The sequence below is a fragment of the Arvicola amphibius genome, chromosome 18 (assembly GCF_903992535.2).
Source record: "Arvicola amphibius chromosome 18, mArvAmp1.2, whole genome shotgun sequence".
In the NCBI taxonomy this organism is placed as follows: Eukaryota; Metazoa; Chordata; class Mammalia; order Rodentia; family Cricetidae; genus Arvicola; species Arvicola amphibius.
This window is the reverse complement of record NC_052064.1, coordinates 4,556,966-4,575,942: the sequence shown is the minus strand read 5'-3', so window position 1 is coordinate 4,575,942 and position 18,977 is coordinate 4,556,966. Positions and strand designations below refer to the sequence as shown.

The 18,977-nt window shown below is 43.9% G+C and overlaps 1 protein-coding gene across 2 annotated transcripts in view; it reads right to left on the bottom strand.

Moving 5' to 3' along the window:
* Magi2 (membrane associated guanylate kinase, WW and PDZ domain containing 2) overlaps nucleotides 1–18,977 on the bottom strand; it is a 1,324,802-nt gene that overhangs the window by 146,372 nt on the left and 1,159,453 nt on the right. The window contains exons 13-14 of one of the 2 annotated variants that reach the window (XM_038315349.1): nucleotides 10,695–10,736; nucleotides 3,038–3,129 (exon numbers count right to left, since the gene is read on the bottom strand). In XM_038315349.1, coding sequence (XP_038171277.1) covers nucleotides 3,038–3,129; nucleotides 10,695–10,736 — 134 coding nt within the window. The remainder of the gene's footprint in view (nucleotides 1–3,037; nucleotides 3,130–10,694; nucleotides 10,737–18,977) is intronic. The other variant, XM_038315350.1, reaches the window with a different exon arrangement.

The window sequence follows — 18,977 nt, the reverse complement described above, 5'->3', positions numbered from 1 at the left end:
CTGCCATGTGTCTCGGAGCCCACGACTGCAGAGAAAGCTGTGAATTAACAGATAGTGGTGTTTTATTGTGAGTTCGTTTATTTGATATCTTTAAGACTATGGTTTTGTATTAAATAATTTTACTTTGGTCCAAAGAGAGGCCTGGTTACAGTCTCTGGTTCATGAGAGGTAATGGCTCTCATTATTGTTCAAAATGGGATCTCATTATTGATCGTGGTGAGTTCCTTGGACAAAGCTGACATGGTTTATAATGGAGAGATGACTTGGGGTTGACCAGACACACGCACAATCTTAGGAAGCTGGTAAACACAGGGCTGGGCCTTTGAGGTCTGTGATTTTAGTCTGACTTATGGCAAAAAGAGAGCACTGGAGATGAAATTTGACCGTGAAGTTGATGATTCAGTTACTCATGTCTGTGTATGAAACCTTAGTTAAAAATGCTTCTCCCCAAAGTTTGGCTTACCATCCTGATTGGCAAAATGCCTGTGGAATATGGGGGCTTTTCATTTGAGTTTTCCCGATGTGGTCGTAGGCATATCTTTTCTTTCGCAGGGTTCTCATGCCTATTCTTTCACTATAAGCAAACTATAACCGTGACGCGTTTTTGAGTTCTTGCTGTCTTAGTGAATTCCCTAAGCTGAGGGAGGGCTGTGGATATACAGGGCTGTTCTCTAGTGGCTCCAGATGGACACAGCCACCCCACTCTCTTGTTTGTAGTTCTTAAGAAAAACTTGAATGTTCTGAGAGTAAAACATCCTGACAAAGGAAGACTGGTTAGGATAGCCTCGGCTATGTTCACCTGGCCCCTACAGACAGAATATGCTTTAGCCTGGAGAGTCCTGGTTATTTCAGAGTATAAAACCCACAATGGGGGCTTGCTCAGGCATTTCTATAGTTGTGGGGCATGGGGAGTTGAGACTCCATCTATCTTGGAAAGCTTCCCCGAGCCAGAGACGAGCACACAGTGAACCTTCATCTTCTATGGTTATCTACAAGTAATTGAGCTACTTCATGTGCCCTGTGTGTGCACACAGTGAACCTTCATCTTCTATGGTTATCTACAAGTAATCTAGCTACTTCATGTGCCCTGTGTGTGCACACACACTGGACTTAGGCAAAACTTGCCCTGTATGCTGTGAAACTGTCCTGTTAGGGACATCCATATCTACTGCGGGGTCTAACATGCAGACAGTCAGGAAAGGCTCTTCTCTTTACTTTGTAGGTTAGCAAGCTCACTTCAGTTGGTGTCAGGAGTCCTGAGGGGATGACTTTAAGCACAGTTTCGGGTCACTCTGGTAAATGACACAGCTTTCATTTATGGAATAAGAAATGACAGGAGAAGATGATGAACAGAAATTCTTCCTGACCAACCCAAATGTGCGAATGCGGGAGTCTGTCTGAGCAATTCTGAAGGAGGCTAAGCCGGGCAGTCCTGTGAGGGCCAGGATCCTGAAGGGCTAATCAACACCTTCGTCAACATTTACCTGGATGAAGAAGCTCCTGGGCCTCTTACTCATTTGCACAGGAGATGAGCTGTTGACGGGGAGGGCCTGGAGGACTGGTCAGGTGACTGAGGCTCTCAGAACCAGGTGACAAGGGGGGAGGTTGCGACTGTGAAGGGGAGCCGATAAATATGCTGTTCTTAACTGAGTCGCGGGATAACTGAGTCCCTTCCGTAGGCTGAGGTTCCTGGGGGCCTGTGCTGTCCCAGCATCCTCTCCCTTTCTGAGACACTAAGGGAAAACGGGACCAATCCCTGGCCAGTGTGTCTTTGTAACTTCCTTGGCAGCTGGAAACTTAGGACGCGCTGGGTGGTTGTTGCTCATTTTGTTCCTGGAAATTAGGAACCCTCCCCCTCTCCACCCCCGCGCGCGGAGTTTCCTGCAGTAAGAGCTCACATTGCCTAGTGGAGACCCTCTTGTGGGGCAGAGGAAGCGTCTCCCAGGTCTTTTCAGATGACTCAATGACTGACTCTGCTTGGATGTCTCCAGAGTGAAGGAGCTCATGCTATACAAAGGCCACCTACCTGTGCACAGTTTTAACTATTATAGGTTCCTTTCTTGTGTTAGACTGGTGTTTACTTCTTTTGGAAATTTCTGCTGATAAATTTTATGTTTCTTTTGGAAAACAATCTACTAATATGATGGCAGACAAGGCTGATGATCATAGATATTGATTTAGAACTTGTTATGGTCCAGGCACCAAGAGGTTTAACTTACGTCGTCTCTACTCCTTAAAGCCATTCTAGGGTATGGTAATTCTGGCAGAGGAGCAAACTGCAGCTTACAGTTTGGTGTCTCAGGTGAGCTAGGATAGAATGTATTGACACTCGCCTTTGCTTCCTTGAGCACCGTCTCAGATATATCTCTACAGTGAGTGTTTCAGGAGGATATTTTAATATGAGCTCATAATTCTAAGTTCACTATGTTTTCTGTATATCAATGATTATTGTTAGTTTATGCTTTCATTTTGAATATGTATATCCATATGGCCATATGTGCATATTAATATAAAAATTACTACAGAATCATTCTCAATTCCTTAGTGTTCTTTCAACTGCTGCTGACTTCATGAAAATATTCTTTTCATAATGTCTTAATTTAGTTTGGCTCAGATTTTTTTTTTTTAGCAAAGAATTTGACTTTACTTCTATTTACCCCTGTGTTTTCTGTCCATCGTTGTTTTTGTTACAAGGATATATGATTCTGTGTTTTTTTTTCAGCAACCTCTTCTGTCATATTTTATGACTGCCTCTTAGAGAATCCCATGTCCCAGAACCATTAACTAATCGAACTTCTCAGGAAGAACCAGCCCATTCTTAGAGACAGTAGTGTCATTTCCGGTGGGATTTATGGGGGATAATGGCCGTGGAGATGCTTGAATTTTGTGAGGTAGTGCTAAGAGAACTAGAAGAGAGAGAACTGACTGCAGTCTTCGCTGCCTTCTAAACATTTCCCTCTTGGTACCCTGAATGATGCTCTCCCTGGTATTTATGCACAAAACAGTCACGTGTGGAAATAATGTGGATTCAACTTACAGGCTGTCCAGGTTCATCTCCCCCGAGGATTCTGAAGCCAAATCCAGACTCCATCCTTCGAAGGTGGACATCAAGTTCCTTATAATCTGGGCCTGGCATAAAGGAAATGCCATTGAGTCACGAGTACTGCCTCCTCCCCACCTCCCGAGGACCAGAACACACCGATGGTAAGTTAATTTTGTGGATGTGGGTTAATGAGAGTGCTGTTAGTCGATGAAAGGCACAGAGGATAGAAAATACATGGTGGCAAAGAAGTAGGCACCCTAAGTGTATGTAGCCCAAGGACGGCGGTGAGCTTCCGAGGGCCTTGCCAGAGCATCATCCGCAGGTAGAGGGAACACGTGAGGCTCGGAGTGAAAAGAGTTGATGGTTCTATAATTTTTAAAACTTCCTGAGAGTTTTTGGATTGCCTTTAAGATGCTTGTCTTTGACTTTGAAGATGCTTGCTCTGACTACCTCAGAGAGGAGCAAGAGAGCAGATGGCAAAACCTGCAAGTGTCTGTTTCAGTACTGCCTAGTAGATTACTCCCATCTGTTTAAAATTAGATGCATCCAGTGTTGGCTGCTGCTGCTGCTGCTGTGTGTGTGTTTATGTGTATGTATGTGTTTGTGTGTATATGTGTGTGCATATATGTATGTGTGAATATGTGTTTATGTGTATGTGTGTACATGTGTGTATGTGTGTGCATATATATGTGTGTATGTATGTGTGTTTATGTATATGTGTGTTTGTATGTATATGTGTGTGCATGTATATGTGTGTTTATGTGCATGTGTGTGTAGGGTATAATTCATCTTTTTGAGTATACTCCTTTAGTCTTTCCTTAAGGTACAGGCAGAACTCAACCCAAGCCTGAGAAGAATTTCGCCGCCAGGTATTTTAGAATGTGGACTTTATTATGGACTATTGATTTCATTAACATCTTAAAAGTAGAGAAGGGATATCTATCTAAAGTTGGGCCAAAAGAACAAGACTGGACTTTTAAGAGAGATGTAAAACTCTTGAATGGCATTTATTTCATGTCTAGAATAAGCTGAAACAATGGGAAATATTTTGACTATTCAAGGAGAATGTCACAAGCCTCCTTTTGTGCTTTCTTTGGGGGAAGCATGTTAATTTTGATGGGATTCTGGGTTTTCATGCCCCTCTTGGCATGTAGGAATATTTATTAAGCTATCTTTGGCTTAGGAAATATTTATCAGTTTCTGGCTTTAGTGGTTTAAAGGCAGCAGTAGGGGCAGACATTTGATAAAATTCCTCTTGCTTAAAACAGGACAGTTTTAGAGATTAGGATGAGATTTCAGAGGAGAATCCCTGTGGGACCAAAGGCAACATCTCACAAACACTGAACCACTTAGATATAGAATATAAGTTACAGTCGACATGGGCTCACTGACCGATAGCCTATGAATCTCTCCTGGGCTCATATGTAAAGGAATGTGCACAGCCCACCGAATCCAGCCGGTCTAGGCTCGGCTTTGTACTTAACCACCTGATAAATGAAGGGCAAGACTTCTGACGTGTGGGCAAATGGTAGTTTCTGTGCTTTCTGAGGAGAGCTGCCCTGATTCAAAGACGTTACACATGTGTACGCTGTGCAAGGTGCACAGGTATCTGTGCCTCTCATAATCAAATGCACAGCCAAAGTCTCTCGTTCAACACTAATACACGCTAGAGGAGTAGCCATCAGACCTCCGTGAGTCATCCTGTATAAACTTTACAGTCATTCATGGTTTAACAATGGGAAACCTTAGAAGCATTTAATCATTAGTTAATTAGGTGGTAAAGAAATGATGAAGACTTTGCTCAACACTATATAGGACATGATGGTTTTTAAGCCTGCGGGCATCCGGAGGCAGGTAGGACAAGCCTATAAAACTATAGCAGTGTTTTTCCTGGGGATGGAGAAATGCAAGGGGCTATGGGAGGTGACAGCTAGTGTCCCGTCTCAGCCCAACCTCCACAAGCTGGCTAGGGCATTCTAGTCATGCCAATCTCCTCTCCAGGAATGCAGGAGATCATAAAAGAAGGTGACTGTGTTTCATATTTAAAGAGACAGAACTTTTGGCTTAATTCTCCTCCCTCTAGCATGACTGGTGCATGCCCACAAGCGGACAATTGCTCCTTTAGTGATTTGGGTACCTGTGCAGACGTGCCAGAGGAACTCAGAAAGGGTTTTATCGTATGCTCCATTTTACATGGTAAGAGGTTTCCCCTAGGAGAAATGACCGAAGTGATGGCAATCCCCACAGTGGAGTTCAGAGCCGTGTCAAGGCTCACGGAGTCTGGTTTACGTCAGAGAGTATTGCTGTTCCACACAAAAGCTTTTCATTAAAGAATGACTCTCCGTTTTTTTTTTTTAAAGTGGAAAAAATTTCCTAGATTTCATCGATTAATTTATTTAATTCTGTCAAACAGAGATGTGAACAAGGCAGGCAACCCTTCTTTTATTTTCTGATGGACTTTCACCTGACAATTGTAAGCCCGTGACTGAAAAAAAAATAACTGTGTTTGTGTTTGCACACTACTGCCCGCAGAGGCCCAGACATGGTGCCGTAGCCCCAGAGCTAGGGTTGCCGACTGAGCCACCTGACGCCGGTGCTGGGAATAATGCCCAGGCCCCCTGCACTGCAAGCGTCTTAGCTGCTGAGGCCTTGCTCATCCCTCTGAGCTCTGACTCTTGCGCTCATCTGCTATTCAGACATAGGGTAGGGGGCCCAACTGTGCACTGTTCACCCTTCTAGGTTCTTCTAGGCAGATGTGAACAACGCGGCACCCAAATAAGAGAGGGACAGAGAAGGGTCACCAGAGACGTATGCCGGCAGATGTGACTTACTAATTTCTTTGTTAATTTTGAGCGTAGAGGCTGCAGGGCCTAAAAGCTTTAGAGACACAATTAGTTGGAAAATAGTCTAAATGATAGATTGTCTTAAGTGGTGTTTTTTTTTAATATGAGCTTTTAGAAAGTTCCTTTCCGAGTCCTTACAAAGTAACTAAGATTATTCGCACAAAGATAGGATGCATTGTTCTTTTCCTTCTCCTTTTGTTAGGAAAGAGCTGGTGTTTCCAGGACCTCCCCTTGGCTGCTTTCCTGACCCGATGACAGCCTCAATGACTGTATCATGCTTTATCTTTCCCCTTATTAATGTAAGTAATCTCGGGGCAAACACTTCCTCCTTTACCACTGGAGTTAATCATCTCCACCCTCCAGCGCGTCTAGACGGAAACCACGCATACGGGAGCTTATTAGATAAGGGGCGGGCAGATACCTGGTCTGTCCTGAGTCACCTAGAACGTCACTCAACCGTGCCCCTGACAGCCTTCTCTTTCCTGCTTCCTAGCTGATTTTCTTCTTTGCCCTTGGCCCTTTTAGGAGGACTGTGGGGGCTCTTCAGAGGTTGTCTTCAGTGACTAGCCATGGCCACTGCTGTGTCTCCTTAGAAGCTGGGTCCCGGGAGATGCAGGTGTTAAGAAACAAAGCGTTTCCTGACATTCTTCTCTCATGGGATCCTCTATGACCTTTGAGGCAAGCCAGTGAGAGGAATTGAATGGACAAGCCCCAGTCTATCCTGGGCTCACGCCAGTACTAGAAAAAGCTTACATTCGAAACATAGCAACTGCATCCAGGGGTGGTGGTGCAAGCTTTAATCCCAGCGCCTGGGAAGCAGAGGCAGGTGGATCACTGTGAGTTCAAGTCACAGGACAGAAATACATAGCGAGACTCTGTCTCCCAAGAAAAAAGCAGTAAGTGGTTGTTATCAGGACAGCTTCCCTCATAATCAAGGATGGTGGAATTTTAATGGCTGATTCCTGTGTGCATTAAGATCCTGGAAGACTTGGCATGCTAGAAGAGCTGATGCTTTTGCAAAGCGTGGTTTTGAACACAGCATTTGGGAGGAAGGCTCCATGGCTGAGCACAGCTGATTCATTTTGTGAATGGGTTCAGTCTTCAAAGCTGCAGGGCACAGCATTTTAATGGGTTAATTTGGCACATGGCTTGTTATTAGATGTCAATTAAATTTTGGTAGTTGAATTCCTTTTATGTGCTAATTAAAACAAAAGTAGTATGGCGTATCACAGTTGGCAAAAGATCTTTTGTTTGTTTAGTTTTCCTATCGAAAGAGTGTTGCTGTGTTTGACTTTCTCTTGGAGAGAGATCTAGGGAAGAATGAGGAAGGAATGAGGTCTTGATGAAGGGCATTAAATCTACCCACAGGTTCTGGGTTTTCAGGCACTCTAGATGCTTAATGAGTTAAAGAAGAATTGGTTGGTTTTGATCACTGGAATTGAACATTACTAGACAAGTAACTGATCTATTTGGCTCTAAAGGAATCTCTCTTCTTCACCTTGCTCTTTATTCTGTTGATGACATGACAGGAGCCCAGCATGCTGGGGCCGTGGTAGAACCCATTTCCTCTCTGCTTTTCTTCGGTAGCCTGCCAATTACTTGGATTTCTTCAGGATCGCCTTCCCCCTATCAAATCTGCTCTTTCTCAGGGATCTCGTCTTTGCTCCATTTGACTTCATTCTTGGCCAGGCTGGTTTGCTCTCTGATTACTGTGTTTCTTCCTTCCTTTCTTTTCTCTCCCTCTCCTCTCCTCTTCTCCCCCCTCCCCTTCCCTCCCCTCCTCCCCTCCTCTCCTCCACTCCCCTTCTCTCCCCTCCCTTCTCCTCCCCTCCCCTCCCCTCTCCCCTTCCCTCCTCTCCTCTCTCCTCTCCTCCCCTACCCTCCTCTCTCCTCTCCTCCCCTCCCATCCTGTCTCCTCCCCTCCCCCCTCCCCTCCCTTCTCCTCCCCTCCCCTCCCCTCCTCTCTCCTCTCCTCCCCTCCCTTCTCCTCCCCTCCCCTCCTCTCCTCTCCTCCCCTCCCCTCCTCTCCCCTCCCCTCCCCTCCCTTCTCCTCCCCTCCACTCTCCTCCCTTCTCCTCTCCTCCCCTCCCCTCCTTTCTCCTCTCCTCCCCTCCCCTCCTCTCCCCTCCCTTCTCCTCCCCTCCCCTCTTCTCCCCTTCCCCCTCCCCTCCCTTCCACTCCCCTCCCCTTCTACCTCTCTCTCTTTGTTGAGATAGGGCCTTTCAACGTGGTCCTGGCTGTCCTGGAACTAACTACGTAGACTAGGCTGGCCTTGAACTAACAGAGATCTGCCTGTCTCTGCTTCCTAGGTGATGGGATTAAAGCTATGTGCCACCATGTCTGGTTTGATTACTGAAGTCTTTAAGGTCCTTGTAGCACTTTAATAACACACTGAGTAGATCTTTTCTTCTTTTTTCATTTGCTTGACTTCTGTATCTCACTGATACTACTTCTGGTTTGACCTTTATAGTCCTGGAGTCTTAAAAAAATTCTAAAGACAAGGTTTTCTTTGCAAGTGGTTTCTGTGGTACTCCACAGCGGGGCTCATGTTGCCTGGCTGTTCTACATTTGATAATTTGATGAACATGTGTGAAAAATTACCAGAGAGGTGTTTATTGCATGTAATCTTGATTTTCTATGACTTTTGTTAATTTATATGTACACTTAACAAAATATTTGGATTGGTTCTTTCTTGAAAAATTGAGTTGTACATTGGCATAAGGCACTCACACTGAAACTTTCATTTTTTTATATTTTAAATGTAAAGTGTGGCTTTCTACAAATATCAAGATAACCTAGGCTATTGGGCAGCCTTTCTTCTCTTATTTGATTTCTGAATAAAGGACATTTAGAGATTGAAATTTTTTAAGAAACATGTTTTCTGAGGATAGTTTAAGTGAGATTTAGATTATACATTAAATCCTGATTTCATTTTTTTTACCCATAATTACTAAGCATAAGACATTCTTTTTTTTTTTTTTTTTTTTTTTTTTTTGGTTTTTCGAGACAGGGTTTCCCTGTAGTTTCTAGAGCCTGTCCTGGAACTAGCTCTTGTAGACCAGGCTGGCCTCGAACTCAGAGATCCGCCTGCCTCTGCCTCCCGAGTGCTGGGATTAAAGGCGTGCGCTACCACCGCCCGGCCGCATAAGACATTCTTAAACATAACAAGGATTTTACAGCCAGTGTCTCAGTCCAATGAAAGAACAGCCACACTAAAGATTTCAGACCTAGCTAAACAATTACTTTAGACGTTATTTGGATGCTAAGTAGTATCTTCCATGTTTTGTACATACTCAAGAAACAACATGGAAACTTAGGAAATGAATGATCACCAGCGCACATATTCCCCAAGGGGTGTTGGGACACCCTGGGAGGGATAACAAGGTCGTCATGGAAACACACTAGGGATGCGCGCTGAAGGCCACACACCTGGACTGGAGCTAGTATAGCACTAAGAAACACAGCCTTCCGCAATGCCTCCAGTTGTCCCGGCTAAGCAGCTGTTAAGAGCATTTTGTGAGCAACTGGAGGAGGAAAGGAAGTCTAAGACTCTGTTCTCCTCATTCATGTCTACAACGTGATATATTTTAGCTTATTTGCAAATGATAAATATAAAAACTTAAGAAATATCTTAATAATTTTACTTGTTTTTTTTAAACTAGAAGCTATAATATTGTACCCTAACTCAAAATAGTATCAAAATATAGCATTTTGTAATTGGAATTATTTAAGGAACCAAATCAATATAGGTATTTAATTAAGTTCAAGATAATTTCAATCTATGTTAGCAAATTCTTTAGTAAGATTTTTTTTGAAATATTTAGCTTTCCTCTTGAGAGAGTCTACCTTCTACTACTGGTTTAACAAGATCCAATTTAAATAAAATGTAAATTACAGAAGTTATTAATATTGCCAAGCAGCCACTTTTTAAAAAGTTTAACAAATAATACCAGTTTTGATAACATATTTTAACTTAATTATCAAAATCCCATTTGTCCTGGCTGGTATGTGTCAACTTGATGCAGCTGGAGTCATCAGAGAGGAAGGAGCCTCAGCTGAGGAAATGCCTCCTTGAGATCCAGCTGTAAGGTGGTTTCTCAATTAGTGATCAATGGGGGAGGGCCCAGCCCACGGTGGGTGGGGCCATTCCTGGGCTGGTGGTCCTGAGTTTATAAGAAGGTGGGCTGAGCAAGCCATAAGGAGCAAGCCAGAAACAGCTCCTCTCCTTGGCCTCTGCATCAGCTCCTGCCTCCAGGATCCTGCCCCATTTGAGCTCCTGTCCTGACTTCCTTCAGTGATGAACTCTGATGTGGAAATGTAAGCTGAATAACCCCTTTCACCCAAAATTGTTTTTTGGTCATGGTGTTTCATTGCAGCAATAGAAACCCTAACTAAGGCACCATCTTAACATAAAGCAATTAAAAGACTTATTCTTGTCCTAAGCCTTTGAAATTCACTGTGGATTTCATACACATTTGATAAAATGGCACGCTAGTACCTAGTGGCTGCTGTGCTAGACAGCACAGGTCTCTCTAGTCTGGCGGTTTTCTTTGACCGTTGGTTCTAAGTGCATCCTTTTTTAGCAACTTGGTAATGAAGGACATTCACTCATCTTTGTCTTTTGTATGTAAGCATCCAGACCCCCCAATGATGAGGCTTGCCCTCTGCCTTGAACACATGTGATGTAGGTGAATTAATTACCGCACTGGACATTACGCAGTGAAAAGTTGATAGCACTCAGGAGAATGGCGGGTTACACAGAGTGGAGGACGTGTGTGCGCACAGAGCTGTGGACTCTGAATACTTGCCAGAGGAATCCACTCGAAAACTGGTCCTGGGAGGCACTTGTTCTGGATGGGAAAATGGGGAATTAGAGTTGAAATTTATCGATGGCATTTTAACGTTCATCTTTATGTTCTTTCTGTTGATGCTATAAGGACCCCAGCCCAAATCCTAGGCTCATGCTTATGGATTTTTTTTCACCTGTTTCTAAAATCCTTTGAAGTGGATGGATAGATTCACCTGCCTCTATGGAAGCGTGTACGATCATGCGTCTCACAGATGTTAAAACAGAAAAATATGGATTCTTTTATCATCGTGGAAAAGACCATTTCCAAATTTTATCTTGTTTTTATTTTCACTATAAGAATATATATTTGGAAATATGTCAATTCAGAACCTGAAATCTATGCAATGAGTCCCTCGAAATCATATTATGATCACTAAGATGAAAACTGAAAATTACAATCTATGAACAGATTTAACACCAGTCCAAATATTTTGAGATTTCTGATCATTTGGATAGCTGAGGTTTTGCCCAAGTAGTTGAGTTAAACTGGTTCATTCTAGCAGCATGAGAATTATAATGTGACCTACAATATGTCTAACAGCATATATTTATTAACATCAACATGAAACATTTTTTTTTAAGTGCAGGAATGCTCATACCTCTAACTTTTGGACTCTGGAAACCCTGGTTCTCTTTATTGGAAGTATGTGGAGACAGCTGCTCTCATGAGTTCAGATTTATGGGGGTAAATATGGACGCATGCAGGTTCAATTTACTTCCTCAAGATGGTATCTGTGACTATTGAGTATATAGAAAATGACATTACTAAGCTGTCCCTTGAGTTTCATTCTGCTCTCCCAAGCTACTGCACCCCAGAGGGAGGAAGCGAGGAAGAGACAGACTGCAAGGCCGTGGGAAGACCTGGAAGGACTTCACTGGGAAGATGCAAGATGAGCCCATGACACCAAGAAGCACACATCACTGGTTCTGTGCTTTATCCCAGGGAACTCTTCAAGATAAGTTTTAGGACAAAATCACATGAAAATACCCTTTGTTTTTAACTTGGCTGTAATGATAACTCACTATCCAATATTCTGCTTCCTTTACCGTTACTGTAGAAACACGGTCCCCCACTCTCGTCACAATTTCCTTCCTGCCCTCTCCTTCCCTCCTTTTTTTGCCTTCCTTCTTTCCTTTCTTCTTCTACATGGGAAGGCTGTGCAGCTCAGGCTGACTTCGGACTCAGGATTTTCCTGCTTCAGCATCTCAAGTGCTGAGCTTAGATATTTATGCTGATACTCCCTGTTCACAATAGTAGACTTTCTGCTTTCATTCCCTGTTCACAATGGTAGACTTTCTGCTGTCATTCCCTGTTCACAATGGTAGACTTTCTGCTGTCATTCCCTGTTCACAATGGTAGAATGTCTTTGATGGAGGAGCGTCTATGTGTTACTTTCATTTATTAATAAAGAAACTGCCTTGGCCCTTTAAGAGACAGAAAATTAGGTAGGCGGAGTAGACAGAACAGAATTGTGGGAAGAAGGAGTGGGCAGACACTTCAGGCAGTCGCCATGCTTCTCCTCTCCGAGATGGACGCAGGTTAAGATCTCTCCTGGTAAGCCACCCCTCGTGGTGCTATATAAATTACTAAATATGGGTTAAAGCAAGATATGAGAATCAACCAATAAGAAGCTACAGATAACAGGCCAGGGGCCAGGCAGTATTTAAATGAATAGAGTTTCCGTGTAATTATTTTGGGTAAAGCTAGCCGGGTGGCGGGACACAGCCCCGCCGCTCCATCAACATGTCTTTCCTACGATCTTCAAATATTCTTTGTCTTCCTTTATAGTTCTGTCCATAGACACATTCTCAAACCATATGATGGGGTTTAAACTGAGACATGCAGAGGTCATATATATGCAAACCCCTTGCCAAGAAGCACCCAAGAAAATAGGGATTATGTTAGGTTGAACTGTTGAGATCCATCTGAGAGTGGCAGGATATATTTGCCTTTATGAAAACTTAATATAGCTAATCATACTATCAAAAATTAAAAGTTACAAAATCCTTCTAGGGCATAATGCATACTGTTGATAACATAATTGTAAGCTTTTCTTGCAAGGAGCATCCTCCTTACGTTTAATATGTAAGTCAGTTTTAAGTTGGGATCCATGTTAGAACATTATTATTACAGTTATGTAAATGATTATGTAGGTATGATGTATAATTATATAAGTGATTATTATAGAGGGGTCAACATAAGAGTATTCAAATAGATTGAGGAGAATGTATCACAGAACACCTCAGTGTTAAGCTATCATCATTTTATGATAGAGTAGTATCACATGGAGCACTATAAATACTGGTGTTTTATTGACTTTTTTTTTAAATATTGCAATGAGACTGTATTGCTCCAGTCTGGAGTTCAGTCCATTTTGCACAGAGAGCTAGTTTTGTTCAGTGGGGCACTGTAGGTGCATTTTTCTTTGTGCTGCCAGCTCACATAAAACAACACAGAGACTTATTCATTATGAAAGCTCGGTCGACCTTAGCTTAGGCTTGTTCCTAACTAGTATTCACAATTTAAATTAACCCATATTTTTTAAATCTATGTTCTTTGATACGGCTTGGTTCCCTTTCCTCTGCACTCCCCATCCTGCTTTCTCTCCATCTGCCTGGCAACTCCTTTCTCCTTGCCAGAGCTCTTTTCCCATAAGCCCCACCTATCCTCTTCCTGCCTAGCTATTGGCCATTCTACTCTTTTTTAAACCAATCACATCTTCACACAGTGCAAAAGAATATTGCACCACAGGGCACAGAGATCCTGCCTGCCAGGGCAGTTGTGTAAAGGCAAATTAGCTTCTGGCAGAAAGGCTCTTTTCTGCGAGCCTTCGTGTTTTCAGTGGCAGTCTAGGGTTTTGACTGAGAAATGTCTTGTCATAAAGGTAGACTCACGTCAGGGATGGAAGACCACCGTCTTCTGAGCACTTGCATTGACGTCACATTGACACTGTATGTTCTCGTGATCTCACTAGGACTTACTTGCTATGTGGCAATTAGATTCCGTTCACTGAAGCCCTGATGGTCTCACGTTCATTCATAGAAATACTTCGGCTTACGCTGGGAATCTGTGCTGCCCATACTGACACGGAAGCACGCTCGGGGAAGGACCGAGTTTTGAGTCTATTTTCATAGTCTTCTGCCCTTCCATCCTTTACTAACGTCAGAGATGCCACGTTTTAAGTTACTGAATAAAATAAATACATAAGCTGTGGAATTATCTCTAATTCCCAAAGCAGAGTGAAAATGTGCTGTGGTATATTTATTGTGCTGTCTATATTATTAGCTCATATCATGGTGATTTCCAACTATAAAAGGAAGCTGACAGAAATATAGGTGTTTTCCTAGTTTTCTAGACAGTCACCCAAGGATACTACTTTTGAAATTAGATTTCTGAACTAATTAGGGTCTATCGATCAAAAATGGCAAACACAACTTTAAAGGATTTATCGACCTCATTTTCCAAAATGTTACAGAGGCGAAGTGATGATATATTAGAAGCACCAGCGAAAAGACAGTTTTCCCCCCACAGGCCAAATCATAAACATAAATCACACCAGGGATATGGTGATAAAAGGTAGAGAGAATCCACATTTACGGTAGAGTTGAGGGGATTAAATGATAACGTGCTGTCTTTTCTCTCGTGATTCTAATGTTAAGTCACAGGTAAGAGTGTCTGAACACTTTTTACATCTCATTTTAACACTTCACTACAGTAAGATTGTGTTAGAAACAACACAGGTGAGAGGCGAATTCATGCAGGCTGCAGGACACCGTCCCTGCCCTGGCAGTTCAGGCCAGGGCTAAGCCCCGTGTTTTGTTGCATGCAGGCTCCTTTGTGTGCAAGATGTCCTTTCATGATGACTTCAAGACCTGCCTACATTTGTGACAGCCATGCGTTTGTCCTTTCCAGTATGCACCTGGGTCCGCCTGGGTCCTGGACTCAGGCCAGCTCAAGTGGTGGACTCACATGGGCTTCTGGGCTCCCATTCTTTCTTGTGTGACGTGGCCACCCCAATGTCACTTTCCTGACTCTCCAGGGGTGTGCTGTGGTGGATGGTGTCACTTTCCACTCCCTCTTTCCAGCTGGCTCTGTGATTAGGTTGGGAGGCGCTGCAAACTCCAACCCCCTTTCACTGGGAATAGGGAAGGAGCAGCCAGAAGGCCAACAGTCGGCCTGGGAACAGTGGGAGCTGTGTGAGCGTCACACCGAGTAAAGAAGAGTTCAGTAATGAGCAGCCAAAGGGAAGGTTAGCAGCCTGGGTGTGAAAACCACTCTTCTCTGCCTTTGATACATTGTATCTCTATTACATGCCTGGTGTTGAAAGACACTTTGTGTCTCTATTAGGCGCTCTGACCACCAAGACTGTTGATTGCTATTTTTTGCTGAGACCCTCGTGGTTTATTAAGGTTTCTGGAAATGTCTGGAAAGTGAACGGATGTGAGCAGTTAGTGGAGAAACCCAAGAGGAACTTCTGTTCTAAAGGGGCCATACCTTCAGATACACCAGACAGACAGGCCCTTGGTGTGTTTGTGACCATACTCTTGAGGGATGTGTTACTGCGAAGGAGCGTGGACATGTTGAACCTTTCAGTTGTTATTTATAATAACCAAGGTTCAATGGGAAGAGAAAAAAGTTTGGGTAACTTTAGTGGTCATTCACTTCCGCTTCAAAGCAAGGGACGGGGGGGGGGGGGGAGAGGGTATTAGGGAGTGTGGAAAGGCAGTGGGGGGTTTTTAGGGAGTATGGAATTTTCTGTCTTATTCAGTTTGGGCCCACTCTTCTGCCTCAGCTGCACAGTAGAGCACACTCAGAAAACGCACCCCCTCTCTTTGGGAAGCTTGCATATTGCCTGGCCTACACACAAAAAGAGATGTGACAGCATCTATTTGGTGTTGTCTCAGAGACAGTCCCTTTCAGGGAGGTGGTTATTGTGATGTTGAATTGGACTTAGCCTGTGTGATAAGAATGTGAATTCATGACCTGACACTTAACTGTATGGAACCTCCTCACCTTGGTTTTCTCAACTTAAGTTTGCTATGTTCTAGATCTGAACATAACGACAATTTCTAGGCATGGGGGGGGGAGTTCGCTAGAAATTTGACTACCAAAACAAGCTACTGCAGAAGTCACCCAAAGGCTAGTTAGAGATAAAACTTGAAGACACAAAAACTTGATTAGTCAAATAATTTTGACTAATTAAAAAAAAACATTTTTCTTAGTGGATGTTAAAACTTTTTATCCACAGTATGTACGTTAGATATACACTTTTCCTAGGCACAATGGCTATTTCTTGAATAGACTGTTTAATAGAAGGAAATTAGAGAGTTCACCACTTAAATGAGTGGCAGGGAGGCTATTAATAGTCATAACAGGATAATCAAGACCAGGGCATCCCCAGAAACTCTCAGGTGTAGTTGCCTCAGATGGGCTTATTAGATCATCAAAAACTGTTTCTCAACATTTCAGAGCCCCTGGGTTGGAGCAAGGACATCCTGACCATAGTACTGTGTTCTCTTAGAGAGTCTTGTCCAGAATGGTTTCCCTGTGTGGTTTGCCCTAATTTTCTAATAAGCAGAGATTATTTCTTGTGACTTTTCTCTCTCGAGTGTCTACCAGAGTTTCAGACACACTCTGATGCTTCATTTATTCTTGCTGATTGATGGAGAGTCTTGGGGTGCCACCTCCGGGCGCCATGCCTGGTACTCTTAAATCAAAGACCCCGCCTCCCTGCTGGGTGGGGGGAATTTCTTTTCTCTGTCCCTTTTCTGTCGTCACCTCATCTTAGAACATTTCCGGAAGCTCGGTGGTGACACTGGCTCCTCTCAGGAGCGTGCACTTGTCATGCTGTGTTTCACTTGACTCTACTAGCCTACGGTTGTCTTTGTTTAAAAATCCCATTTTCCCAAGAACACCTCTTTCGTGAGATGGCCTGCGCGCGCACATTTAACTGTCGGCTTAATCTAATTAGGAGCCAAATGAGGCATGGCAGCTTTTACATCATTTGATAAATTCCCATTGGCAGGGGGAGTGGGGATTTGAATCCAAACAGTTCCTTCCAACTTCTTACAGAACACACCTTCTATAGCTCTGTAGAACCCCTTGTAAGTGGAGGGGCATCCTTCTGTTTGGTAACTGCAACCTAGCTTGAGCGTGAATACACCATCGGTGGCTTCTGTCTGGGTTGTAAGGGGAGGGGGGGGGACACCAGGGTTCACAGCAAGCCAGGAAAACATCGGGGGGCTCGCAGATCAGATCGGGGGGCTCGCCATACTTTGCCCACTCTCACCAATGCTGTCTTCTCCCAGGAAGGGTCTTACAGGCAGAAGTGTCAACAAGCTCTAAGTCTAAGGTGTGTGCATGCGGTTCAAAGGGACATGGATAGAATAGAAGTATATGCCATCAAAATTGCGATATGGTCCTTCTTTTGGGTTTCATATGCTTCCTGGATATTGTGTTCAAAGTCCTGTTTGAAAGTGAGGGTTAGGCGGTGGGTTACCAACCACTAGTTAAGTTTTACATCATATTGCTAAAGCTGTTTGGGGGGGTGTGAGGTGGAAAGTTGCCAGTTTAGAGCTAGCTGGGGCAATTTTGTGAGATTGGTCTAAAGAAATAAAAAAGGTATCACTCTAAAGATGTAGGTGCGAGAATAAGATGTTTCTGTACTTGGAAATGGACAGTATAGAGTATGGAAGGCCATTTGCTTGTTTCAAGAGGCTGGTAGGGCCGAACAAGGAGTGGCAGAGGGAGGATCCCGTAGGGAGGAGCCGCATAGCAGGATGGAAAGCGGCCCGTGCTCATTTGGCTCCTCCACCTTCAGGGATGAAGCTTTCCTTACCTTCACGTGGTTTCTGTGTTTCGTTCATACCCTACTGAGTGTTACATAATAACAGAGAAGAACGGAAGTGTAGGAAAGGAAATGAGCTTGCCCTCCTTTGGCTTCCTGAGTGACCTTGAAACCTGGGCGCTCTGACGGATGCGGGAGCCTGAGCTCTGCCGTGCCCTGGGACAGGCTCTGGGCGCTGGAATAGGGAGGTGTGGCCTTGCTGCCTCAGCAGCAAAGGAAGAAAGAGCTCCTAGCAATGGCAAAGAAAGATGGGCGGTTAAGGCATCTGCTTTGCTCGGGCTGGGAATGCTCCAGGTGAGGAGGAAAAAGGCACTCAACAAAAATGAACTGTGCTGCAGGTGCTAGATATAAAAATCCGGATTCTTTTAGAGTGGGACGAGGGTCACGAACAAGTCCTGTTAGGAAACTGAGGGCATGACTCTCTTTGACGGAAGATGTGGAACCAGTGCAAAGATGCCCTCTGTCCCAGAGCAGGCGGCTTTGCCTCGTTCTGGGAGCCACACAAGGACAGAAGCAAAGAACCAGCGAAGAAAGCGGCTCATCACAGTCCCTGAAGGCAACCCAAACATAAAGCCCGCTCTGGACATGGGATGATACTTTAGTCCTGGGGTGTGTTTTGCCGTCCACGTAGGAACATCTACTGTGTATTCCTCCCCATTTACGCTCTGTTCCTTTCCCCATGAAATTTGTAAGAGCAGGGTATACTGTTCATTTCTGGCGTCTTGCAATTTAAGCATACATGTAGTAAGTGCCGGGCTCAGATCTTTGTGGTGTCTTTTCTCCCCTGTAATGACCACCAGTACCCCAAATCTACACCCTTCATTATTCAGCCGTAACTGTCCCTCTTCTCTGATTTTCCTGCAGTAGATGCTCCAAGTGCACAGCCCTCCTAAGACATTTCAGTCATTTACCGGGAGAGAGAACGAAACACAGTAACTTGGATGTAACTGACTATTGAGAAGTGTGTGCGTGCGCGCAGGCTCATTTTGATGGCCGCTGTCCTAACTGTTTTATCCACTGAAATTACTTCTACAAAATGTCACAGAGGATGGGGAGAGGTAATTATGCTTGCTTTTCCCTTTAGCAGCTGGGTGTGAAATTCTCGGGCCCTGAGCTCATCAAAGGACTGAGTGGGTTCAAGATCCTCCAAGGCCACACACAATTTAAAACTCCTATTCATGTTTCAGATTATAAAGTTGGAAAGTATGTATTAGGAAGGGGGCTGGAGCAAGGGAAACCAGGTTGCGAAGGGAAGTGCCAGGGACCAATGTCTTTTAAACTAGACTTGATTTTGCTATCATTGCTCAGTCTTACTACTCAGTGTCGTGTTTTATACACCCCTGGGATTAAGTTCCATGGGGGAGGTGACAGTGTCAGAAAGGGACACAACAGAT